This window comes from Rana temporaria, chromosome 1, assembly GCF_905171775.1.
Source record: "Rana temporaria chromosome 1, aRanTem1.1, whole genome shotgun sequence".
NCBI classification, from domain to species: Eukaryota; Metazoa; Chordata; class Amphibia; order Anura; family Ranidae; genus Rana; species Rana temporaria.
This window is the reverse complement of record NC_053489.1, coordinates 85,219,003-85,245,758: the sequence shown is the minus strand read 5'-3', so window position 1 is coordinate 85,245,758 and position 26,756 is coordinate 85,219,003. Positions and strand designations below refer to the sequence as shown.

At 42.7% G+C, this 26,756-nt stretch overlaps 1 protein-coding gene across 4 annotated transcripts in view; it reads right to left on the bottom strand.

Moving 5' to 3' along the window:
- KIF2A (kinesin family member 2A) overlaps window positions 1-26,756 on the bottom strand; it is a 113,021-nt gene that overhangs the window by 55,003 nt on the left and 31,262 nt on the right. For 2 of the 4 annotated variants that reach the window (XM_040339769.1, XM_040339786.1), the window contains exons 2-7: window positions 17,741-17,835; window positions 13,823-13,942; window positions 9,350-9,404; window positions 6,737-6,862; window positions 3,297-3,397; window positions 3,094-3,189 (exon numbers count right to left, since the gene is read on the bottom strand). In XM_040339769.1, the coding sequence (XP_040195703.1) occupies window positions 3,094-3,189; window positions 3,297-3,397; window positions 6,737-6,862; window positions 9,350-9,404; window positions 13,823-13,942; window positions 17,741-17,835 (593 nt within the window). The remainder of the gene's footprint in view (window positions 1-3,093; window positions 3,190-3,296; window positions 3,398-6,736; window positions 6,863-9,349; window positions 9,405-13,822; window positions 13,943-17,740; window positions 17,836-26,756) is intronic. The other 2 variants (XM_040339779.1, XM_040339793.1) reach the window with 1 other exon arrangement.

Sequence of the window (26,756 nt, the reverse complement as noted above, 5' to 3'; positions counted from 1 at the left end):
CATTTATAATGAAATAACCACGAATGTCTTTTCTGTGCTCACATCATTATCAGTTTTATTCAACCCCCAAGTGACATTCAATCTTAGTACTTAGTACAACATCCTTTTACAGTTATAACAGCTTTTAAACGTGAAGCATAGCTTGACACAAGTGTCTTGCAGCGATCTACGGGTATCTTCGCCCATTCGTCATGGGCAAAAGCCTCCAGTTCAGTCACATTCTTAGGCTTGCGCACTGCAACTGCTTTCTTTAAGTCCCAACAGAGGTTCTCAATTGGATTTAAGTCTGGTGACTGCGATGGCCACTCCAAAATGTTCCAGCCTTTAATCTGCAACCATGCTCTAGTGGACTTGGAGGTATGCTTGGGATCATTGTCCTGTTGAAAGGTCCAACGTCTCCCAAGCCTCAGGTTTGTGACGGACTGCATCACATTGTCATCCAATATCTCCTGGTACTGAAGAGAATTCATGGTACCTTGCACACGCTGAAGCTTCCCTGTACCTGCAGAAGCAAAACAGCCCCAAAGCATGATTGACCCCCCGCCATGCTTCACAGTAGGCAAGGTGTTCTTTTCATCATAGGCCTTGTTCTTCCTAATCCAAACATAGCGTTGATCCATGGGCCCAAACAGTTCTAATTTTGTTTCATCAGTCCACAGAACACAATCCCAAAACTTCTGTGGTTTGTCCACATGACTTTCGGCATACTGCAGTCGACTCTTCTTATTCTTTGGAGACAGCAAGGGGGTGCGCCTGGGAGTTCTGGCATGGAGGCCTTCATTACGCAGTGTGCGCCGTATTATCTGAGCAGAAACTTCAGTACCCACATCTGACAAATCTTTTCTCAGTTCCTCAGCAGTCACACAGGGACTTTTCTCCACTCTACGCTTCAGGTAGCGCACAGCAGTTGAAGTCAGCATCTTCTTTCTGCCACGACCAGGTAGCGTTTCAACAGTGCCCTTTGCCTTGAATTTGCGAATGATGCTTCCTATGGTGTCTCTTGGTATGTTTAACATCTTTGCAATCTTCTTATAGCCATTGCCCTTCCTGTGAAGAGTAATCACCTATTCTCTTGTCTTCCCGGACCATTCTCTTGACTTCACCATGTTTGTAACCACACCAGTAAATGTCTAGAAGGAGCTGAGTATCACAGTCATTTTAAAGCTGCCTGATTGGTGCTTATTAGGCTTTATTGCTGCTCCCTGACATGCACAGGTGTTTTCAATACCTGATTGAAAACACTTCAATGAACCTCTGTTCTTCAGAGTGGTAGTCTTTAAGGGGTTGAATAATTGTGTAAATGAAGAATTCACAAAAGAAACATTTACTACTGTATTACAAAACCAATTGATGTCATTTTAGTTGCATATGGTTCTTTAAGAAGTCCTTGTAGGATTTCATTCTGAATACAATTACAAATGTACACTAAATTCCCTAAAACCCTTTACAGCATTGGGGGGTTGAATAATTTTGAACAAAACTGTAAATCCCCCTTGTAAATCAGAGTGCCTACATGAACACAGAAATAATTATTTTATATAGTATCAAACTATTAATGTACAGTATGAGTGAAGTATGGTTAATTTAAAGCGGAGGTCCACCCAAAAAAAAAAAAAAAAAAAAGACAAAAAGGCTCCAAAAAAATTAGAATTTGTATCTATTTTTTTATTTACCAGAAATGGCTGCCACTTCTGCGGTAATCTCTCTTCTCCTCCTCCTTATGTTGCCTCCTGGGAAATGGGATGTGCTTTCTTCTGGGACCGGTGTCTCCTTGAAGACAGCCTACCATTCACAAAGTGCCATGCAACTCGTGCATTCGCAGTAGGAAACAGGCAGTGAAGCCACAAGGCGTCACTGCCTGTTTCCCTTTGTGAGGATGGCGGCGCCAGCACATGATCCAGAGGACAGATTGGCCTCTGGCGGCCGACATTGCGGGCACCCTGGACAGGTAAGTGTGCTAAAGTCAGCAGCTTTTTGTTTTGTGTTTGTAGCTCCTGACTTTTTTTTTTTACACAGCTGGACCTCCACTTTAAAGGCATTTAAGGAAAAGCAAGTATAACACTCCAAAGAGAGCCAACATTATGGCTAGAGATGTGCATTTTACTCATTGTCCATACAGCTTAGGGGAAGAGCTTAGTTCTGGGAGAGGGTTGGGCTGGGAAAAAATGTTGGACACCCTGTGTACAGAGTTTGTTTAGGATCCAGAGGGCATAGAAATTTACATGACTCTTTTGATTAGAATTTGCAGGCACTGCAATGTGCCTGTAGTTGTGTTTCAAAGTGGGGAAAAATAATTGCTACAGTGGGGTCATGCTTTTAATATTTAACCCAACAAAAATGGTAAATTAGAACTAAATTTCCGCTGGCAGGCAGGTTTTTTTATTTCAAAAGTGACATGCAATGTCTCTCCTGCAATAAACTTTGCCTACCTGCCTGCTCCCAGCAATTCTTTGCATATAAACTGAGCTGCGCATGTGTGACGTCATCCCACAGCAGCCATTGAAGATGGCTGAAAACTGGCACAAAGGAGAAGATGCTGGCGGCGGCAAGGGACAGGACCATTGGAGGAAAGGTATTGCTTGCCTTTAGTTCTGCTTTAAAGCGGAGCTCCACCCTAAAGTGGAACTCACGCTGATCGGAACCCGCCCCCCCTCCGGTGTCACATTTGACACCTTTCAGGGGGGAGGGGGGTGAAGATACCCGTCTAAAGACAGGTATTTGCACCCACTTCCGTCCACACATCTCGGGCAAAAGACGGGTTTTTCCAGACTTCCCGTCTGTCACCCGTTGTGTGCTGGGAACACTCGGCTCCCAGCACACAGCGCGTGAGCCAATCGCGCTTCACTTCCTGGTTCCCTCACTGAGGATGGCAGGGGGAGCAGCAGAGAGACGAGCGATCGCTCATCCTCTGCTGCGGACGCGCTGGACTCCAGGACAGGTAAGTGTCCTAATATTAAAAGTCAGCAGCTGCAGTATTTTTAGCTGCTGGCTTTTAATATTTTTTTTTACTGCCACATCCGCTTTAAGTTTGAAATAATCATTCACACCTATCTTCAAGGGAGAAAATGTAAAAGGTAAATGGTTATAACTTACAACATCTGCTGTAGTTAAAGGCCGGTAATCCAAACTTCCTCTAAAATCTTTTATCATACACATGATTTCATAATTTGGATATGTGGTATCAACATCCTAAAATATGGAGAAACACATGACATAAAAATGAATACATTAAAAAGTGAGCGTTAAGAGACATATACATCAGAAGTCACATGACAATGACAATTGGTCTCACACACCTGAGCCTTCTTCTCTCGGAGTTCTTGCTGCTGCAACCGTCTTCTCTCTCTCTTCTCCTGCATCTTCTCCACTTCTTTCACACAGTTGGATTTTCTCCTTGCTTGTTGGGGAGAGAGAATGAAAAGTGTGACTGTTATACATAAGATTAGACTAGGCAACTGTATTCTTTAAAGATAAGTTAGTTGTGAATGCTATAGAACGCAATTGTTACATTCTGCAGCTGCTTTTTTGCCCTGGCCCACTCTTCCATCCATTGCACAGAATCTTTATTAGGCCTCGCCCCTAATGACACCATCGATGTAATCCAGTATCCGAAAGGTACAGTGGGTAGAGTATGCATATCAAACTCTTGACTTTGAGAGCTGAAGAACAGATGGTGCCTAGGTGTGGTCGTGTGGTTTTCAACTTCTAATTTGGAATTGACACTAAAGCGGAACTTTATTCATAAAATTATATTTTTATGTATTATATGGTTTCAAATCCAGTAAGACTCTCAACCTGCTCTGCACATGTTCAGTTGTCCTGCATTCTTGCCAATGGGGCTATAATCATTGCGTCAAATTACTGACAGCCAGGCGGAAACAGGAATGACACAGACTGTGCTAAAACAGATTAGGGAGAGAGAAAAGAAAAGCAGGAGAGGTGACCAGACAAACTCTGCTGCCAGGGAGAAACAAGATTTAAACTTACAAGGATAGAGTCTTATCTTGGCTCAATTATATGTTCTCCTTTTGCCCTAATCTGCAGCCTGTTAACTTCAACACTATAAAGCTTCTGTCAGCCTTCTGCTCTAGCTGAGTCAAGACATACAATGATAGCTGGAAATGCACACATTTTAATTAAAGAAAGTGACAAATAGTTTTTGAGACCAAGGAGAGGGGGAGAGCTTTCAAAAAGGAAGTGACTGCTCTAGGCATCAACAAAATGGTGGCACGGCAAGAAGAAACAGGCGCAACCGCAATGCTGGAAGCAATTTATAGTACACATCAATTGTGGTAGCATGATAATTAATGGGAAATGTACATTTTGCTAATGAACAACTGTTATGGATAAAGTTCCACTTTAAACACCCACCCTTTAACAACATGCTGTAGCAGAAAAAGTAGTGCTCTGATATTTTCTTTCTAGATTTTTTTTTTTTACTTTACGATCATACAGCTTCCATTGAGAAAGATGGGAAAACACCAAGAGTCTCAAAGCACAGAGGAAGGGTGGCCCAGACATGTAAAGAATGCTGCAGTATACAAGCATGTCAGGCAATGCTGGTACTATAAACAAGCAGCAAAGCAAATGCTTTATTAAGCGTGTGCATCAAGTCATTTAACACAATATACCTTTTAGATCTAGGCATCTGAGAAACACAATATTCAAGTATGTAGATGTGTCAAAAAACATTACTGCCACTGACTTCCCATCATAATAAAGCAGTAAGCAAAAAGATGGCAAATCTATTTGTAGGTCTGGTCTAGATTAGCTTGTTTGCATATTAAATCTCCCAGCATCAGAATACAAGACAACACTGTATGTAATTAGTTCTATTTAGACATCTAAATGACTTTGCCATTAAAAAAAAAGGGGAGGGGGGGGGGCAGGAACATTTCCCAATTAGGGCAAGTGGACCTTCCCCTGTTCACTAAAAAATCATATATGAGCATGCAGCTCTGGACGCAAAGTTGAAGTCTTACAATAAGGCTAGGTTCACATCAGATGTAGTCGACTTCGTTGGGCGGCTATTCCAGCGCAAGACAAAATGTGTCTTTGGAATGTCAAATGCCAGACCTCCAGTGGGCAATACAGGCTCTAGCAAATATGAACTGAATGGCAAAGGATGAATCCCAACAGCAGAGAAGCTGCATCTCTCAATTTAGCAGAAGCCGAGACCTCATTTGCACCCTGGGCACAGAGATTAAATTGGTGGCCAACATAACAGCATTATTCAAGTTCACTTTAACCCAGGCCCTCTATACCAGTAAGCTCTCCACCCATTATAGAGCACAATTCAAGGACAATATGAGATTAGAATGTTGAAGATTTATGTGTAAACTTACTGCAGTTTTACATAGCTGCATTGGTCAAATCCAGTTCTTTACTAATCTAGTGCTGCCATGCTCATTGTACAACAAGACACACAAGGCTACAAGGCCTACAGTATTTATAATACAGCAGTAAAGCCTTATCCTGGCCATTCCTCTGAAATATATATATATATATATATATATATATATATATATATATATATATATATATATATATATATATATATATATATATATAAAAAAACACTTTAAGGCTCAGTTTACACTACTGCGACCTGAAATTTACGCCACTTGCTTGAGTACTGCTTTGACGTGATGTTCATGGAAGCCTGTGTAATCTTCCTGTAATGTTGGATCCAAATAACAGTAATATAGATGAGGATCTGACTTGGAGGCGACTCATTAAAGTCTATGGGCACAAGTCACATAGTCAGTGTGACTTCAGTAGTGATAATTACGACAGCTCTCATTGACCAACATGTCATGCAACTTGGGGTCTCACAAGTCGAATCCCAAGTCGCGGCACAGTGAACCGAGCTCAAGTCTCCAAGTCGGATCGTCATCTATATTGATGTGAATTTGGTACAACATTACAGGAAGATTACCCAGGAATTTGCTGAAAGTTGCTTCAAAAGTCACATCAAAGTAGTACTGAAGCCACATCAAATCGCCAGGCAAAGGTGCAACTTTTCAGGACGCAGTAGTATAAACCGACCCCAAGTGTGGTTTACAAATGGGCTCAACTTTGCGGTCTTGAAAATTTTAAAGCAAGCAGAGCCACGTTCATATTAATAAACGGGCAAAAAATGCCAGGAGAAAAGCCAGGTCAAAGTAATACGACCGGGCTCTTCTCTGACCACAGAATAATCTCTGCAAAGTTTTGCAGCAAATAGTCTGCAGAATACTCTTCAGGCTGCACATATAAAATTTAGCCGATCAACATTGGAGGAGCCAAGTACACAGCCCATCTGCAGAATCATGTTTGTACTATTTGCAGGTACACTTACAATATTCAACCAAGGACAGTGAGGATTTAAAATAGTGAAAAGGCAATCGGTGAAATGGAAAGTAGTACACTATTTATAGCACTGTCCAAAATCTATTTACTCGCTGAGACATACCCATACCAAAGTCGCCAACAATGTATGTGGACTGAAATGAAAGTGTGACCCGTTAATTTGCATGCAAATGAATTTGCCAATACACCGATGGGTATGTTATTAGGTCACTAAAAGCAGGAAATGAGGATCATGTAGCTCACAATGAAGGAAAGGTGCAGATGCTTCATATGTATGACCATGATATCACTATGTAGGATGGTCTACAACTGGGTGCTCGTGATTTCTATTTGATTATGAAGGTGCACATAAAATATGAAGCAATCCTAGACATATGTTACATACAAGGAGGGCCAAAGTCCTTTTTTCCAGGTTGATCTGGAGATATATCTGAAACACTACCATTCTGCTGCTGAGCGGAGGTTGGAGGTTCTACTGGCTGGATTTGCCGTGACCTGGCTGAACCGATTGCTGCAAAGAAATGAAGACCATTAGACTAATTCACAGCAGGTGAAAATCACAGCATTGTAATAGAAAGTGCAAGGATTGTATTGTCTAGGTCTTATACAAACCTCAAAAGAATAAAAATATGGACCTACAAACCACATCCAGAAAGCCCTAAATTAATACATTTCACACTATACACCCAATAAGCGTATGCATGTCTAAAGCAGAATAGCTTAGCTGCAGTGCAGTCCTGGGCTCACTTGCCAAACAAGGACAACATTCAAGTGGAGTTCCACCCAAAAATGGTACTTCCACTTTTAGGAATCCTCCCCCCCTTCGGTGTCACATTTGGCACCTTTCAGATAGGAGGAGGGAGCAGATACCTGTGTAATAAAGTATTTTCTCCCAATTCTGGGCATAGGTCACTCGCCACTTCTGCCGCCTATTCTGTCCTCCCCCGCTGTCTTCTGGGAGCGACACAGGTCCCAGAAGACAGCAGGGACCAGTGAGACAGTGAAGTGAAGCCGCAAGGATGGCGGCGTGAGCAGCCGAGAGACAGATCGGCTTCAGCTGCCGACATCGCAGGCACCCTGGACAGGTAAGTGTCCCAATATTAAAGTCAGCAGCTGCAGTATTTGTAGCTGCTGACCGTTAATTTTTTTTTGGGCGGACATCCGCGTTAAAGTTTTTATATTATACCTCTGTTTGGGAGGGTTTTACTTCTGGTGTCCAGGTTCTCCTAATAATCTAAATCAGAGGACTTCAAACTTTCTATAAAAAATAAATAAAAGGGCCAGTTTACAGTCTTTTAGACTTTAGCGGAGCGGGATTGTGAAAATTGGGAGTAGAAAAGGCCCTGATATGATTGGGAAAAAAACAAAAAACAAAAACACAATGACCCACCGGCTGGCGACATTGGGAGGACTTGCGACCCACCGCTGGTGACATTGGGAGGACTTGCGACCCACCGCTGGCGACATTGGGAGGACTTGCGACCCACCGCTGGCGACATTGGGAGGACTTGCGACCCACCGCTGGCGACATTGGGAGGAAACAGTGTCCCAAGGGCCTGATAAAAGAAAGCTAATCTGACCCCTGGGCCACAGCTTGGGATCCACTGATCTAAAGAAACATACTGGCTCACACCCAAACACATAAGTAGGAGAGTTGTGGGGACATTATACTGTGCATAGGAGCAGTGACTGGCATACTCGCTGCTATCTGCAAAGAACTGTGGAATATCTGCACTACAAAATGCAGTGACAAGGCAAAATGGTCATCATGTCCTATGGCTTCAGTTCACACAAAGGTGCTGAAAAAAATATAGGGCATGTAGCATTTTTGGCACATTGACGCACAATAAAAGCGTTATGTTTAAAGCTACAGCCCAATCAAAATATGGCCCCCTCCTACCGATCCTGAAGAGTGTTTTGTTGTTTTTTTCTTGCTAAAGCCGGATGTACTCACCTAAGTTCCCTGTCCAGATCCCTCGCAGCTGTAATTACCTTGTGCGGGGACTGCTAATGCTGTTAGTAAGGGGTGGGTGTTAACAGTAACATTTTTATTTCTCACAATAAAAAGGATCTATGAAGATTTAATAACCAGAGCGTTTCAGGGATCAGTAACCCTTTATAAGCGCTTCCATTTATTGTGTGAGTGGGATCTGGATGGGTATTTATAGTGAGCAGTATTCAAAGCTTGCTCAAATAAGTTGTATGGCAGACCGTAAGGAACAAATAATTGTGTATTTGATAGCATGATGCTTTCATTATGGTCCTGTGTCCATATGTAGGTTTAGCATTTTTTTTCTGTAGCACTGATTGGCACGGTAAAAATGATCCCCCGTTCTGTTCATTGAACGTGGGTCGGTCTTCACAGAGCACGACAAATGAAAACAAGGCCTTACAAAAGAAAGGTTCCATGGATGGCAGCAAGCCGCTTCTGCTTTGTTAACTAGTTTACCGCAGGACTAGGACTCACCACTGAACAGTCTGCACCCACCCTGCCCAAACTTACAAAGTCCTGAGGTCATGGACTGCACTGTACCATGCAACAAAAATACAGAATTTACTACTGCAACACATTTTATATATTAAAAAAAAAAAACACACACACACACATTGGGGGTTATTTACGAAAGGCAAATACACTTTGCACTTCCAGTGCACTTGAAACTATCTGAGGGGTAGATCTGAAATGAGGGGAAGCTCTGCTGATTTTATCATCCAATAATGTGCAAGCTAAAATGACTTTTTTCCTTGCATGTCCTCCTCGGATCTACAGCGACTGCACTTCCAAGTGCACTTGTAGTGCAAAGTGGATTTTCCTTTAGTAAATAACCCCAATTATCTAGTATGTTAGAAAAGAAAGGTTCAGTTATTTTCAATTGACAGCTATAAGGATGTGAATGACAAAGAAATCTGGCTCTTCCTAAATAGAGGCGTTATACCGGCAGGTAACAGATGGCAAAGCGATGTCACTTTGAAAGGCATTGAGCTCTTGTAACCTTACCTCTATTGTCTCTTGCAGGCGTTTCCTTGGTAGCTGGGACTACAGTACGCCGATTCTAAAATAAAAACAAAAAAAAGGCTTTTCATCTTTCAAATATTGGTGTACCCGTTCTGTACAAACTTAAAAACACATGAAACCAAAACCTGTGTAGACAATACAAAACTACACCAGTTACGGCTCCCTAAAGAGAAACTGTCATTTGAAAAAAGAACCCCCACATCTGCCGATACCTTCACCCCTCTTGTCAAAGAACGGCAAAGAACTTCCAATAATACTGTCTAGATATTGAAATGCATTTGACCTCCTCCAAGGATGCAGTGCTCAGACCCAAGCAGCCAATCACAAGGCCTGAACACAGTTGAAAAATGAAGGGGAGGTAGCCATGAATCAAGTCTCAGCTTCAACGACATCCAAAAGAGCTTACACAGGGCTCCTTCTGATGAAAGAAAAAAGCAGCAGAATAAAAAAAGGTATCAGTGGGGGTGTTCCTTTATGAAGAAAACCTGTTACTTTGCTCTGAATGGAAAAAGGGATACAGCTTACATACACTAGTGATTTCATAAATGTGACTCATTGCTAGACTTGTGAAAATGGTAGTTGACTAGTGATGTCTACATTCAGCGCATCCGAGTCACCCCAGAACAAGCATGCTGCAAACAAGTTGGAATTCCCAGGGCTGAGGCAGAACACCTATGAATGAAAACATTGGCGATTTCTCCTAAAGGGTGCAAGTTGAAACAGTTAAAAAGATACCAATATGTAATTTAATCCATCGATCCCCTGTGACGACGTCTGTGCGAGACGAAACGAATGCAGATTAGCCTTTGAGTGTTACACAATAAGGATTTCCATCAGTGCTGCTATTGGACTTATTCTGTTATTACTTTAGATACTGGTTTCCTTACATCATACACGGTTAAGCCTCGTACACACGATCAGTCCATCTTAAGAGAATGGTCCAAAGGACCGTTTTCATCAGTTAACCGATGAAGCTAACTGATGGTCCGTCGCGCCTACACACCATCGGTTAAAAAAACGATCGTGTCAGAACGCGGTGACGTAAAACACGACATGTTGAAAAAAAAAAGAAGTTCAATGCTTCCAAGCATGCGTCGACTTGATTCTGAGCATGCGCGGGTGTTTAACTAATGCTTTTGCATACCAACGATCGGTTTTGACCTATCGGTTAGGCGTCCATCGGTTAAATTTTAAAGAAAGTTCAATTTTTTTTGACCAAAGGTTAAATAACCTATGGGGCCTACAAACGATCGGTTTGGACTGATAAAAACGGTCCTTCAGACCGTTGTCCTCCGACGATCCTATCGTGTGTACGCGGCCTTAGAGTGTTTACCTTTGTCGTTTAATGGAATTTAATCGAGTGTACAATTTCATTTTTATTAATGTCTGTTCACATTTTACTATATTATTTCAAATCTAGGTTTGGATTTATTGATCTATAGCGCAGTTTCTTCTCCTTTGTAATTTAATCCAGACTGTGTTAAATGAGGAAAACTAGTGAATGAGAGTTTACCACTAGTACATATGGACAGAAGAAGTCTTTAACCTCTGGGTTGTACAGCTGACAGGACTAAAGACAGGGGGGGGGTGTCAGCCCAGGATAATCTTTCCTACTACCAGCATGTCTCAGTTTTGTTGCAAAACAGTAGATTACATAATCATGACACAGAGGGGTGGGACCCGTGTCCTTCAATGGACTCCAAGAAAAAGGATTTTACGGTGAACACAAAAATGTAATGTTTGATCTGCCCAGGACAGAATCTGATCTACCTCTCTTCCCGCAACAAGGCTTCATCCTCCATGATGATTGATACTAGGGCCAAAACAACTAATCGATTATGAAATTAATCGATTACCGTTTTCATAATCGATTAATCGCCCAGTAACATAATGGGGTTAAAAAAAGAAGTCCTTTATAGTACAAAAAGAGCAAATCACTACTGTAAATATTACTTTCGCTGTCCCACTGTAAAAAATGAACCCCTTACAGTAGCAATTATTTGCTCTTTTTGTACCAATTTTAGTTTTTTTAAACCCCATTATGTCACTAAACATCTCAGGCCGGGGTCACACCTCTGTTTTCAGGTGTTTTTTGCAGAAACAAACTACAGTTCATTTACATGGTTTCCTATGGAACACATTCAAATCCATGATTTTTTCAGCTGCTGCCTATTTGGAAAGGGCAAGGACTTTTAAAGCAAAAACTGAGCCATTTTTATTTTTTTTGGGGTCAATATACTTCAATGGAGAAGCTGCAGAAACGCATGTAATGTGTTTTTGTGGCAGTTTTTAATCAGCCCAACGACAAATTGGCCCAAAAAAAATTGAAAATGCAAAATCGCAGCATTTTTTTTTTTTTAAGGTTATTAACGAATTAATCGATTAATCAAAACAATAAATAAGCCAACTAATCGATTATGAAAATAGTTGCAGCCCTAATTGATACACTCTACCATCGCTCCAGTGTCTGACTAAATTCAAACTGGATGACCCTCCAGTAGGAAGGTCTAAGGCTGCAGGGACAGCCAAAAGGCCCAAAGTATCAGGAGGTTTATCAGGAGACAACACTGAAAACCAAGTCCCCTGCAACTATTCCACAACCCAACAGGCTTGCATACACTGAGGATCCTCCAAAATGTGGAAAGAAAGAACTTCCCGACTTCAGAGCCAGATTCCCAAACCACCAAGTCAGGGACAACCCATTGTTCTGTTCAGAGACTAGATAGACGTTTACCACAACAACAGACTGACATTTTACAGGTCTGTAGTGAAACTAGGCAAATGGCACAACATGGCGAATACCCAAGGTGGGAAAAGATGCCGAATGGCAAGACCACAGACTGGTAGTGCCAGGGCCCCACAGCGAAGATGATAAATGATAACATGTAGATAAGCATTTATGATGTACACAGAAACCAGAAAGTCCCCCTGATCAAGCAAGGCATCTGGACCCAAGGCATTTAAAAATCAAGAAAGGGGTGAATGCCCTCTTTGGGCTTGGGAACGGTAAACAGATTGGTTCCAGGGGTTTTAATCCATTCTGACATAGAAACTGAACCAATGATTCCTTCCTGCAGAAGCCCAGAGAGGGCTTGATAGAGATCTGCTAATCTGTGCAGTGACACAAGTTTAGTGGTGAGATACCAAGGGGGGCAGGGAGCAAAACATCCGTTTATAGTCCTGGGATAACACCTCCTACACCCACGCATCAGAGACGCAAGTAGTCCACGCATCAGAGACGCAAGTAGTCCACGCATCAGAGACGCAAGTAGTCCACGCATCCACAAGGATTTGCTAGACCTTGAGTGCCAGGGCCTGCAGGTAGATGGGGAGCCAAACTCAAGGATTCTTGATGTGGAGATACAGGAAATAAAGAAATAAGGGAGATATTTCTTAAAAGTCAGAAAGGAAGAAGATTTTGCAGTATGTTTCTAAGGGCGTCTTGCACTAAGAAACATGGGTACCCTTACCAAGGGTAGCATCCTTAACCACTTAAGGACCGCCTCCTGCACATTTACGTCGGCAGAATGGTACGGCTGGGCACCCGTACGTCCCCTTTAAGTGCCCAGCCGTGGGTGGGGTGCGCGCCCACGACCCGGTCCGAAGCTCCAGCCGCCGGTGTCCCGCGATCAGTCACAGGAGCTGAAGAACGAGGAGAGGTGTGTGTAAACACACCTTCACAGTGGCAATGTCACTGATCATTGGTTCCCTGATATAGGGAAAGGAGATCAGTGACATCACACGTCCAGCCCCGTCCCCCTACAGTTAGAAACACATATGAGGTCACACATAACCCCTACAGCGTCCCCTAGTGGTTAACTCCTAAACTGCAATTGTCATTTTCAAATTGCAAATGCGATTCTTTGCAGTGCTGTCCGAGTCCATTACATTTGTATGGGTTTAAATCGCACCGCAAAAGGTATTGGTACTCGTACGCACTGATAAAAAAAAACGGTATCTTTGCGACCCTAATTGAAACAGTTGCGATCTGTCCAAGTTTGAAAAAAAGAAGGTCACAGACAGAAATGGATAAAGGGAAAAAATCAACTTCATTAACCACCCCCCTCCCCCCCAGAGTAGATATATATACTGCTGGAAGGTACTCACTTTCCACTGGAATTACCCAGGCAGAAGTTTGCTCCCTCCCTCCCAGCAAGCTCCTGGGACACATCACAGGATGCTGTGGGAGCATTCAGGGACCCCAGCGCAGTTTTCACATGGGCAATGGGGAGCTGGCTGTGAAGCCTCAGGGAGTCATAGTCGTCTTCCCGTAGTGAACATAGTGGCGCCAGGAACCCAAAGACTGGCGAAGAACTGACCCAGGTGAGGACAGTGCTGGATTCCTGGACTGGCAAGTGCCTTTTTATTAAAAGTCAGCTGCTACAGTATTTGTAGCTGCCAAGTTTATTTTTTAAAGTTGACTGAAGAACAACTTGAATGACCAAAGGGACTTACCTTGACAATTTTGTTAACTTTAGTTGTAGGCGTAGGTGGGGGCGGTAATTCGGGTCCAGGCTCAATCTCTTCATCTGGGGCCAAATCAGTGTTAAGTGCAAATATGCTATCCAAGTCAATCTAAAAGAAAAAAAAAAAAAAGAAGAACGATATAAGCAATTTCAGAGACTGTTGTTCAGACACAAATACAAAACAGAAAATTGTCATATTGATACTGTGAGCAATGCTGCCCCACCATGCTGGCCTGCATAGGACATTAGACATATGCACAACAAAAAATTTCGTATTTTTTTTGTTCCGTTTCGTCTCGTTCCGTAGATTCGTAATTTCTTAAGACGCAAGTTTTCCTATTCAGACCCGTTCGTATTTTCGTAACAGTTTTATTTTCGTTTATACTGAATGATTCGTAATTCTGTCTAATTTATTTTCGTTGATTCAAAATTCGTAATTTTGTTAGATAATAATTTTCGTTTAATGGATTCGTAATTTTGTACTTTCGTAAATACATAGCAGCACGCGGCTAATCCATATGAAGATATACTTTCTCTTAAGCCCCGTACACACGGTCGGACTTTTTGCCAACAAACGTCAAAATGAGCGTTTTCCAAAAAATCCGACCGTGTGTACGCTCTATCGGACAAACTTTTTTGGTTTTAAAAGTCCGGCCAACTCCCTTCAGACAAAAATCCACGGAAAAGTTTGTTTGAAGTCCGATCGTGTGTACGAGGCTTTACACTGTACAATGTGACTCAGCACAAAAGAGATAAGCTGATTGGCTAAGATATTAAGTAATCACTCACTAACTACACTGCCCAGTGCCAATTCGAAAGAACGATACAAGTACACAAATTTACGAACAGACAAAGAAACGGATTTACAAAACACACAAATGAAAATACGAACAGACAAAGGATTTAAAATACGGAATGCAAATCGTTCGTTATTGATGTAATTTTCGTTATTTTGCTTTTTCAGTGTTTCGTATTTTAGTAAGATTGTCCAATCATACTAACGTATTTTCGCTTGTTCATTATTTTGCTTATTCGTAATTTTTTTTTTGTATTTTGGTTCTTTCAGCTTTTCGGATGTTCAAATTGATCCGAATGTACAAAAACTAACAAATTCGTACGAAAATCCATACGGAAACGCACATGTCTTTTTGGAACATTTCTTTTAAGAGCTCATTAACATGGGCACTTAGCCCCGTACAGCAAAGAGCCATTTATTTTTCTGTGCTATTGCTGAGCTGTGTGCAGACAGCCCAAATAAATGAATGGACACTCATCAGGTATACAGACTCACCTGCACAGCAGAGTTTGACAAATACACAGGGACAGGTGCTCAGGCTATACGTTAAGATCTGTGGGCCTGTCAGACTCGTGCAGGTGAGTCTGTAAAGCCAATGTGTGTCCTTTCACTTATATGGCCTGTCTGCTCAGCACTAGTACAAAAAAATAAACAAATGTTGTACAGGGCTGAATGCCCGTGTGAATGAACGCTAAAGAGCCCAGTAGTATAATGTGTACAGACACTTACAAAAGTCTTACAATCGAACAAACAACAATGAGAGAAACGACCTTGAACTTGCTTTTAATATAAATTACATCTCGCTTAATTTGGATATCATAGCCCCATTTCTTTTTTGGTCTTATGAAACCAATATGGAAAGGAGTAAATGTCTTAATCTCATAAGGTGAATATTAGTTAGAGCGCTTTTACACTGACAGCGCGGCCACGTTAAAACGCCGCTAGTTTTAGCGCCGCTATACCATCATTTTAGAGGCAGTAAAAGCACCCACAAATCGCTTTGGTGGCGCTGCCCATTCATTTCAAGCGCCCAAAAGATGCTGCTTGCAGGACTTACAGTGCAGCGCCCCAGTGTGAAGGCACTCTGGCTTTCACACTGGGACTGCAGATGATGCATTTTTCATGTGCTTTAGGCGCTATTTTTAGCGCTAAAGCGCTTGAAAAATGCCTCCAGTGTGAAAGGGGTCTTAAAGCGGTTGAAAAGGCTCAACGTTTTTTACCCTCATGCTTTCTATGCATTAAGGTAACAAAACTGAGTGCAGCAGCCCCCTCAATACTTAACCTGAGCTTCACCGCAGTGTGCACGAGAGTCCCGACTCTCCCTCATTGGCTTCTGCAGAGGGGGCAGGGCTGAACAACAGCGCTGTGTGTGAATGGACATGCAGAGCAATGGCTTGGAAACGAGCCTGCTTGGGTGCCCCCAGAGCAAGCTGCTTGCTCTGGGGGCACTCAGAAGGAGGGAGTAGCCATAAATGTCAGCAGGGGATGGAGGAGGATTTGCGGCTGCTCTCTGCAAAACCAGTGCACAAAGCAGGCAAGTATGCCACCCCCCCCCCCCCAATTGCCTTTAATATCACTTTAACTTTCCTTTATGGTGTTACAGTTTGAAAGTACCATACTTGGCTACACAAAGATGCTCTATTGAGGAACACAGACCCCAACATACTTGGAGAGAAACAGTGCAGCCCCTACTACAGGCATACCCCACTTTTAAGTACACGATGGGGTTTATTTACTAAACCTGGAAAGCACAAAATCAGGCTCACTTCTGTATATAAACCAATGAGCTTCTAGGTGTTATTACCACAGCATAATTGAACAAGCTGTGGTTAGAATCTCATTGGTTTCTATGCAGAAGTGAGCATGATTTTGCGCTTTCCAGCTTTGGTAAATAAACCAACCCCATTGTGTACTTAAAAGTGGGGTATGCCTGTATAGTGGCCGATGAGGCCTGGTTCACGTCTATGCATTTTTTAGTGCACTTTCAGTTTTGCAAAAGCACACTACAGCTCATTTACATTAGTTTCCTAAGGCTGTAGTTCACATCTGTGGATTTTATGGAAAAAGCCAGGCATTTTGTTCTGGCTTTTGGTTCCATAGACTTCAATGAATCAAAAACGTGCATTGAAAAAGGCAAAATGCACCTGGAATATGCAACCTGCAACCATCCTAAATATTGCAGCTCTTGTGAAATTGGGTTAGAGAGGAAAAAATGCAGCATCTACTTTACTGAGCAATAATTGTGTCCCTGCTACACTTGGCTACACTTGGCTCTACATTAATAGTACAGTCCCTATTTAACTCGGCTATAATGCAGAAAAACAAATTCATAGTAACTTGGGCCTAGGGAATAGAAATGCAGGACACATATGTAGGCCCTGCTGAGAACATTTTTACAAGCAGCTGTGAGATCAAATTAGCAATATGCAGCTAGGTCGGAGAAAGGTGAATAAAAGAATTAAGAACGCCAAGAATTTGTAAGATTTTGGATTGCTGCAGTGAAAGTCTTTAGAGACGCCATTTGTTGCTGGATCAGAAGCATTGAGCCAATTGTATAGCTGTGTTTTCTGAACATTTTTGGAGAGCCTTAACGTTTTTTCCCTTAATGCACGGAAACTTTGCGCTTGATCCCCCTTATACTTACCAAAGGCCTATTGCCATCCAGCGCTGTGCATGAAAGCATCAGCTCTCCCACCTCACAGGGCAGCCATTGGCTCCCGCTACTTGTCAAACTGACTAGGGAGTGGGGAAAGTGTGAGGGATTGTGCCCTGTCGGTTTATGGATGCATACAGGGTTTAAGAGTGAGCACTGCACGAGTGCCCCCATAGGAAGCGATTAAAGAGAAGTAGCAAGGAGGGCACGCGGGAGACCCGACAATATGAGGATTGGGGCTGCTCTGTGCAAAACTATTGTTTAGGGTAGGTTAGAATGATTTGTTTTTTACTTAACTAAAATAATAAACCCAACAAAAAAACATCTTTACAAACACTTTAAGCTACAAAAAAAAGACAGCATGGCCGTAAGTGTAATTAACACTTTACACTTGCATCCTTTACTATTAGATGTCGATTACATTTATCTACAAAGAAGAAAAAAAAAAAAAAACGTACCTCCTTTCCTTTTGTGTCTCCATTTTCAATCCATTCGACTGTAATACTCTCGCTGTCCTCATTTAGGGATGTTACCATGGCTTGGTGTATGCGACCTGCAAAAACGAACACATTGACAACACACATTAGACAGGATTACCAATGACAATGTTAGAAAAAGGCTTACTTCAGTATACAGGCCAGTTATAATGATATAGTAAACAAATTACACCAATTATGAGGATTTCATAATAGCTAGGTAGGACTTAAAGCGGACCTCAAGTAATTTTTCCATCTATTAAAATCTTCTGCCCTTGTTGTTTTCATTTTGGATAGCAAAAATGTTTTTTTTGCCTGTAAATACCTTATACAGCCCACTTGTTTGGTGAAAAGCCTAGGCTTATGACAGGGCTCGACAAAATCCGGCGCCAGGTTGCAATTGCGACTAGAATTAGCGACCTGGGGAAGGAAGCATAGGCCTGCCCCCGCCGTGCCGGATGGTAATTGAGCCCGCGGCCTTCTGTATGCATATGCTTCCTTCGGTGATCTGGCACCATCTTGTGGTGGTCGTTGGCATGACTAATGGAGCTTCCCCTGTATTTTCACTGCCTTCTCCTTTCCTCTAATTAGAACACACACACACATATATTTTTTTTTTTTATTCTAACACCCTAGAGAATAAAATGGCGTGGGTTGCAAAACTCTGTCACACCATATTTGCACAGCGGTCTTACAAGCGCACTTTTTTGGGAAAAAATAAAACAAAGTTAGCACAATTTTTTTTTATATTGTAAAACATAATGTTACGCCAAGTAAATTGATAACCAGCATGTCACACTTCAAAATTTAGAGATACAGAGAAGGTCTAGGGCTAGAATTATTGCTCTCGCTCCAACGATTGCGGCGATACCTCACGTGTGGTTTGAACACCGCTTTTTTATATGCCGGCGCTATTCACGTATGCGTTCGCTTCTGCGCATGAGCTCAGCGGGACGGGGTGCATTTCTGGCTCCTAACTTTTTTAGCTGGCTCCTAGATTCCAAGCAAATTTGTCAAACCCTGGCTTATAACATCATGTACGGCTCTCTCCCTCTCACTCTTGTGAGAGTTTGCCAGGGAGGGAGGGGTGGTGAGTGACAAGAAGGCCAATAAGAGATTGAGAGCTGGAGGTGTGCCTCAATGCTGCATAAATCCAGGAACTGAACAGGCAGCAGCTTCAGATGCCCACAGTTATAATGGCTGCAGCCAGACTTAGTGGAGGGAGATTTCTGCAGCATATTTGGAAAGTACAGAATCACAGTATATATATATATATATATATATATATATATATAAAATATGCAAAGTGGTTGGAGGGAAGCTTCAGAATGGCAAAGATGTTTTTATTACAAATTATGTGAGCAGACTGCAGTTCCTCTTAAAAAGAACAAGGTATTATATAGTTGACTCCATTTCTGGTAGTTTTCAAACCAGTGCCTGGGAGCTACCTCCTGAGGCCGAGGCTAACCTGGGTTTATAGGGATTTGAAAACTGATGGCCAATTCTACGATCTGCTCTGGAAGCTGGAACCAAAAATAAAAAAACACCAGTAGTGCCTGTGGTCTCGCTGCAGTTGATTTCTCATTAGATTACTGATTTATAATACCTTGTTCTGCATTGTATCCGTGTGTGGAAGCAGCCATATTGGCGACGGCGGGGTTTTGCTTCCTCATGTCAGAAGAACAGCAAGTAGCACAGTAGTGTCATTACCAAATCTTCTACTCTTCGACTAGCAGAAGCAGCAGTGCCTTAGATCTCACACTGCAAATATACAGCTATGGAGGTTATGGGCACAGGACAGCATACCAAGAAGTGTCCCATATAATTCAGGAGAAATGCCAGACAAAAATCTGTAAATTTTTCAGGATACTGCTTAGGCACAATTAACATTTCTAGATGTTGCCTATACCACAGCAAAGCTTGACTTTGTATCATCTTACACTAGGCTGTTGCGGTAACAAATGCGTTAAAGCGGAGGACCACACAAAAATGGAATCTCTGCTTTTCGGAAGCCTCTCCTCCCCCCCCCCCCCCTTCCGGTACAGGTATTTGCATCAACTTCCAGGCATAGAACCCAGCGGGGGTTACGCCACTTCCCCCCCTAGGAAACACACAGGTCCCAGAAGACAGCAGGCACCAGTAAGGACGACTCACGCATGCGCAGTAGGGTACCGGCGGTGAAGCCGCAAAGCTTCACTTCCTGATTCCCTCACCGAGGATGGCGACGGGGGCAGCCGAGAGCCAATCGATTGATCGGCTTGGGCTGCCGACATCGCGGGCACCCTGGACAGGCAAGTGTCTCGTTTTTTTAGGCGGACCTCCGCTTCAATGCACAATTTACTGCAACAAGCAGCAATGCACATAACATGCTTTTGTGTGATGTCATTCATTTGAATGGTACCCCAAAGCTGACAAACATGCACTGCAGAACAGTGGAAGGAAACACCAATTTGCTTTTTGTGGTGTGCATACACCAGTTTTGTATTGTACTGTATTGCATGTACTTTGCAAGGTATACAGGGGTGCCATTCATAAGGAATGGCACTGCACAGTGCCAACGCGTTTAATGCCAGCTACCACAACCCAATAGTACGCATGGTTTCTTAAACAAGGCTAAAACCTCAACATGACCCGATTGCTTGCAGCCTCTAATCCAATATTAGAGGCTTGTCCCAATCGGGGAGATTTACCTTTACTGTCTTCCTGTCTCATAGCCAAAACAGGAAGTGAGAGGAAATGTCTGAAAATTAAGGGAATCTCTTAGGGCCCCCCAGGTCACCAGAACTTGTGTCCCCACTAGAAGATTTCCCCTCAATTACTTTTCACTTTAAATGATAACAGTAAGTAGGATAAAAAGAGAGGATGTACTGCGTCCCAGAACAGCTACCATCGCAGAGGGGCGTAGCTCGGTGATCGTGGCCGCACTGTGTTGCTAGGACACGGCATGACCGCGATCTCTGTACAGAGACGCGGCTTGTCCTATCACAGCCGGTCATGCGTAAATACGGAAGTGCCGTGAAATCGGCTCTCCTCACAGGGGAGACCTGGGCAGGTAATCGGGGCACTGATCAGTGCTCTGACTACAGAAAAGCCCCAGCAGCGGCCAGTGCCACCAATCAGTGTCCATAAGTGGTGCCAGTCAGTGAAGCCTAGCCGCACACATCAGTGAAGGAGAAAAATGTATATTTACAAAATTGACTGACAAACTAAAGAAAACCTTTTTTCTTCAAAATGTACAGACTTTATTTTTTTTAATAAAAAATAAAAATCCCAGTAGTGATTAAATAACAAAAGAAATCTCTATTTGTGTGAAAAGGATAAAAAAAAAAAAAAAATTTGGGTACAGTGTTTCATGACCACGCAATTGTCATTCAAAGTGCGACAGCGCTGAAAACAAAAAATGGCCTGGGCAGAAAGGGGGTTTAAGTGCCTTGTATTGAGGTGTTACAGTTGTTGCTCTAACCTTCTACCCCTACAGGAAAGGGGCCAGGAGGTTCAACTGTGGCCGAGGGCTAGGCATACAACACATCCAACGTTTTTTCAGATACAGAGGACTCTGTGAGCCCTAGTTCAAGAAAAGGGAGATAAAAGTAACCATCCACCAGAGTTGTGCATAAAATAAATGTTTTTTTTTTTTTAAATAAAATAAAAAATAAACAAAAAAGCAGAGTAAAAAATAAAGAAATTGCAGTCTCCTGCACAGAATACATTACATCAGATGTCACCAGAGCCACAAGTCTTATAGACTGAAACCCCATCAACTATGCTGGCTACACAATGTCCTTGTTCCATCTTAGGGAGGGGAAGTTATTTACAATCAGATATTCTCTTCCTCTTTATAAGCAGTCTTTATCTTACACCCCATACAATCAGTGTACAGAGTAGCTAGAGGTGACCCGATTTCTTCAATGCCAGATAGCTTAGTCATTACTTCCACACACACACACCATAATAGCCAGTCCGTTTCATTCTGTATATTAATTACAGAGAAACAGGAATATATTTACTAGAGAGCATATTATAGATATCAGTGACGTGCTCAGAGAGATAAACTATAAAAGGTTCATATGTAGAACAATTACGTCAACTAAGAACTTAATTCAAATAATTTAAATACACCAAGGACCCCTTCTTACCAGATTTGTTGGCACTACATTGGCAGCTATTTTCTGGGCAGTCCCAACGTAGAGACAAAATGCCTCGTTACCAATGGCATCAGTTCACACAACGACATTGGTGGTATGCGTTGGGGCGGTAAAAAAGTACCACATGCAGTAGGTTGCAACGCAAACCAACGCTTCGTCATGCCACTGCAGTGAATATGAATATTGACATTTCAATAAAGTTCTATGAAAAAAATGGAAACACTTTGACGTGCTGGGATCCATGCATCAGCAAGGTGTCTGCCAGTGCACATCAGCGCCCATTCATTCATTGCAGTTCTAATTCAAACATTGTTTTGTGATAGTGTTAAACCCTGGTCAGGTTGTACTGCTGGCCTACAGGCTGGATGTGGCCCTTTGCTTACCTTTACCTGGCCCTTGGGGCACTGTTCCTCCCACTGATATGAGGAATTTATCCGATACCAATCGTGGGACACATATTCCTCCCACCGATACCAATCATGGGACACCATTCCTCCTCCCACTGGCCACGGGTGTCACGTGATTTTTTTACTCCCATTGACCACCAAGCCTGAGACATGGTTTACTCTCACTAATGCTGATGCATTTTCTACTCCTACTGGCTACAGTCCGGCCCCCTAAAGTCTGTAGGACAGTAAACTGGCTCTTTGTTCTCACAAGAACAGAAACAAAAGGGGAAATCTTCCAAAAGGAGCTCTTGTTCCAGGGACAGCTGGCTAAAACTGAATTACCCCTCAGGCCCCATTCACACTTGAGTAAAACTTCTTTGGCCAATTATTGGGCTTTTACTTTTAGCATTTGTACACCCTTTTCTGCCTGTGTTTTAGGCTTGAGGTCGTTTATTATTTTTTAGCCACTGGAATTGAATGAGGTTCAGATGTGAACACCACCGAATAGAACGAAAATTCAGAACCACTTTTGGTAAAGCTTCAAATCACTCCATTTGTGTGAATCTGCTCTCACTTCCTGTTGAGGCATCTTGACCATCAACTACAGTATCCAGGAAAAATACCCAAATTTAGATTCTATATACATTTTATCATGAATCTGAGGAGGACTTTGTAAAAACGACCATTGCCAACGTGTTTTATTCACATGGGCGTACTACCGATCGGTACACCCATGGACCATCTCATCCGAATGGGATGAACAGGTGTTCTGTGTAGCTGCAATGCATGGATCAGACCCACACTGATGTACACTCTGGGATGCACATCAAGATCTGTGCAGGTCCATACAGTGGGATGCCTCTCATTGACTTGTACAGACTGCCCAAACAGTGAAGATTGCCTCCTAGGCCAGGACTAGCTCTGCCTAAATGTAAGGAGGTTTCAGGTTAAAGGTGAAGGTAGGTGTGGTCAGTGATCAAAAAGGTAAAATATTGATCAGAGGGGAGATTGTAAAATAAAATTGCAAATGATGTATTCTATGTATTGCAATAACACCCATAGTTACCATACAAGTACAGCTGTAATAATAACCCAGGGTTTGACAAATTTGCTTGGAATTTAGGAGCCAGCTAAAAAAGTTAGGAGCCAGAAAACGCGCCCCGTCCCGCCAAGCTTGCGCGCAGAAACGAACACATACGTGAGCAGTGCCCGCATATGTAAACGGTGTTCAAACCACACATGTGAGATATCGCCGCGATTGGTAGAGCGAGAGAAATAATTCTAGCCCTAGACCTCCTCTGTAACTCAAAACATGCAACCTGTAGATTTTTTTTAAACGTCGCCTATGAAGATTTTAAAGGGTAAACGTTTGTCGGCATTCCACGAGCGGACGCAATTGTGAAGCGTGACATGTTGGGTATGCATTTACTTGGCGTAACATTATCTTTCACAATATAAAAAAAAAAAAAAAAATGGGGATAACTTTACTGTTGCCTTATTTAATAAAAAAAAGTGTATTTTTTCCCAAAAAAGTGCGCTTGCAAGACCGCTGAGCAAATACGGCGTGACAGAAAGTATTGCAACGATCGCCATTTTATTCTCTAGGGTGTTAGGATAAAAAATATATATAATGTTTGGGGGTTCTAATTAGAGGGAAGAAGATGGCAGTGAAAATAGTGAAAAATGGCATTAGAATTGCTGTTTAACTTGTAAAGCTTAACTTGTAATACCAATGGCCACCACCAGATGGCGCCAGCTCACACAAGAGCTGGGGACTTCACCTTCCAAGCCAAGTCGACAGGACGCTAATTCTAGTCGCCATGGCGACCGGGATTTGTCGAGCCCTGACATGAGGTATATTACTGGTCAGATCACCAGGTGAAAACAGAGGGGGGGGGCAAAGAAAAGAAAACTGCAGCTACCACATCTAATGATTGTTAAGATGCAATATGGCAGAGTCTTCCAGCAGATCCGCCCGCTCAGCAGGGAATCTGTCTGCTGATCCCAACTGAGCAGGTAGATGACAGGTATGTGTCTGCTCCACTGATGGAGCACCGACACAGCCCACTGTTCTCTATGGGCCATCGGATGGAAACAGACCGCCAGTCTATTTCCATCTGACTGTCATCCAATCAAGTTTGCCAGATGGATGGGGAATGGATTTTTAGCGGACAGGGTTGGATCGGATATCCATAGACATCTGCCTTTCCATAGAGACCAATGGATGGTCAGATCGGGTCTGTCTAAAAAACTGACAGGTGGACCCGATCGGTCAGTCAGTGTAAAAGGGTTCCAACTGTGCAAAAATACAACATTGGCATAGAAAATCAAGTTCCAGAACAGCATCTCCTGGACCTTTTAATTTATTGGGGGGGCAAGAGGTCTCCTAGAAAAGTAGGTATGGAAATCAGACTTCTGGGCTTCTACCCAAGACACCTTGCTAAGGTCAATGACTAAGAAATAAACCTTGTAGGTCTTGAAACCCTGCCAACAGATAATATCAGTTGAACTCCAAACCTACTTCACTTAATGACTAACACTGTACAACACTCTGCTGCTTCAAATAATTTAGTAGGCAAAACAGTTCAGATTTATATTTAGCCGAGCGGGAAGTTGAACTTAAAGGCACAAAGTAAAATGCACTATCGGGTGATGATTCAGCTCCAAAAACAGAATATCAAGACTAAAAAGGTAAATGACTTTGCAATGCCACAATATGAAAAGCTAAATATAAGTGTGTTGTATTGCACAAGATCAATTTCCAAACTTTAAAATGTAAGTACTATGGTGTATTAATAAACAGAATCCGCACTGTAATTGAAATGTCATAATTGTCCTAAAAGTAGGATGTGACTGCCACAGCCTTCGCATTGCAAACAATTCCGGCATGTGTGCTGAAATAGCCAGCTAATGATACAGTAGCAGACGATTCCTATCCTCACGAGAGTTCAGTCTTTATACCAGGACATACAAAATTACTTTATTCAATTACAACAGTATCAGACAGAAAATGAACAGTTCTTTATAAAAGAGTCAAATCAGGCAACCAAAGGCAGCATTGTGTCTGACAAGGTCATTTTAGGTTAGTACCGGTAGTAAACTAAAACACACTTTCAGGGTATGGGACGGACCGATTAGATCACACCATTGACAATATAATTCACCTTTAACCACTTGCCGACCGCGCTAATGCAAAAATACTGCTACAGCGCGGTCGAGTTACTGTGACAGGACGTCCTCGGGACGTCCTCGTGCACTTCCGTGTTTGCGCGTCCCCTGGGGCGTGCTCGCGGAAGTGTCCGTGCTCGCCGGGTCTAGAAGACCCGGCGCATCACGGTAAATTGCCGCTGATCGCGGCCGTTTACCACGTGATCGCTCCGTCAAATGACGGAGCGATCACTTGTAAACAAACCGGCGTCATTTTATGACGCCGGTTCCTCCCTCTCCTCTCTGTACCGTTTGGTACAGTGCGAGAGGAGAGGAGGGGGGGGGGGGAGCGGGTGTCAGCAGTGCTGTGGCTGGATCTGTGACAACTGCAGTCACAGATCCAGCCATCCATCCCAGCTCAGCTATCCCTGCGCGATACTCTGCCATGGTATGCATATGCTGTGTGTGAGAAATAACCTGCGAATATGACAGAAACAAGTTTTTTTTTTTTTTACAGAATTTTCTGTCGTTTTTCTTTTATAGCGCAAAAAATAAAAAACCCAGAGGTGATCTAATACCACCAAAAGAAAGCTCTATTTGTGTGAAAAAAAGGACAAAAAATTCAAATGGGTACAATGTTGTATGACTGAGTAATTGTCATTCAAATTGTGAGAGCACCGAAAGCTGAAAATTGGTCTGGTCAGGAAGGGGGTTTAAGTGCCCAGTGGTCAAGTGGTTAAAGGGGTTGTAAAGGTACAATTTTTTCCCCCCTAAATAGCTTCATTTACCTTAGTGCAGTCCTCCATCACTTCCTTTTGCTTTTAAATATCCTTATTTCTCCTGAGAAATCCTCACTTCCTGTTCTTCTGTCTGTAACTCCAGTAATGTGAGGCTTTCTCCCTGGTGTGGAGTGTCTTGCTCGCCCCCACCCTTGGACAACAGGAGAGTCAGGACGCTCTCTACGTTGCAGATAGAGAAAGGAGCTGTGTGTTGGAGAGTCAGGACGCCCACTAACACACAGCTCCTTTCTATATCTGCAACGTAGAGAGTGTCCTGACTCTCCTGTGGTCTAAGGGAGGGGGTGAGCACGACACTCCACACCAGGGAAAAAGCCTCACATTACTGTGTGGAGTTACAGACAGAAGAACAGGAAGTGAGGATTTCTCAGGAGAAATAAGGATATTTAAAAGCAAAATGGAAGGATGAGGTAAGTGAAGGAGGACTGCACAAAGGTAAAGGAAGCTATTTAGGTGGAAAAAAAAATAATTGTACCTTTACAACCCCTTTAATTTCTTCATTAGACACAAATTATTTTAA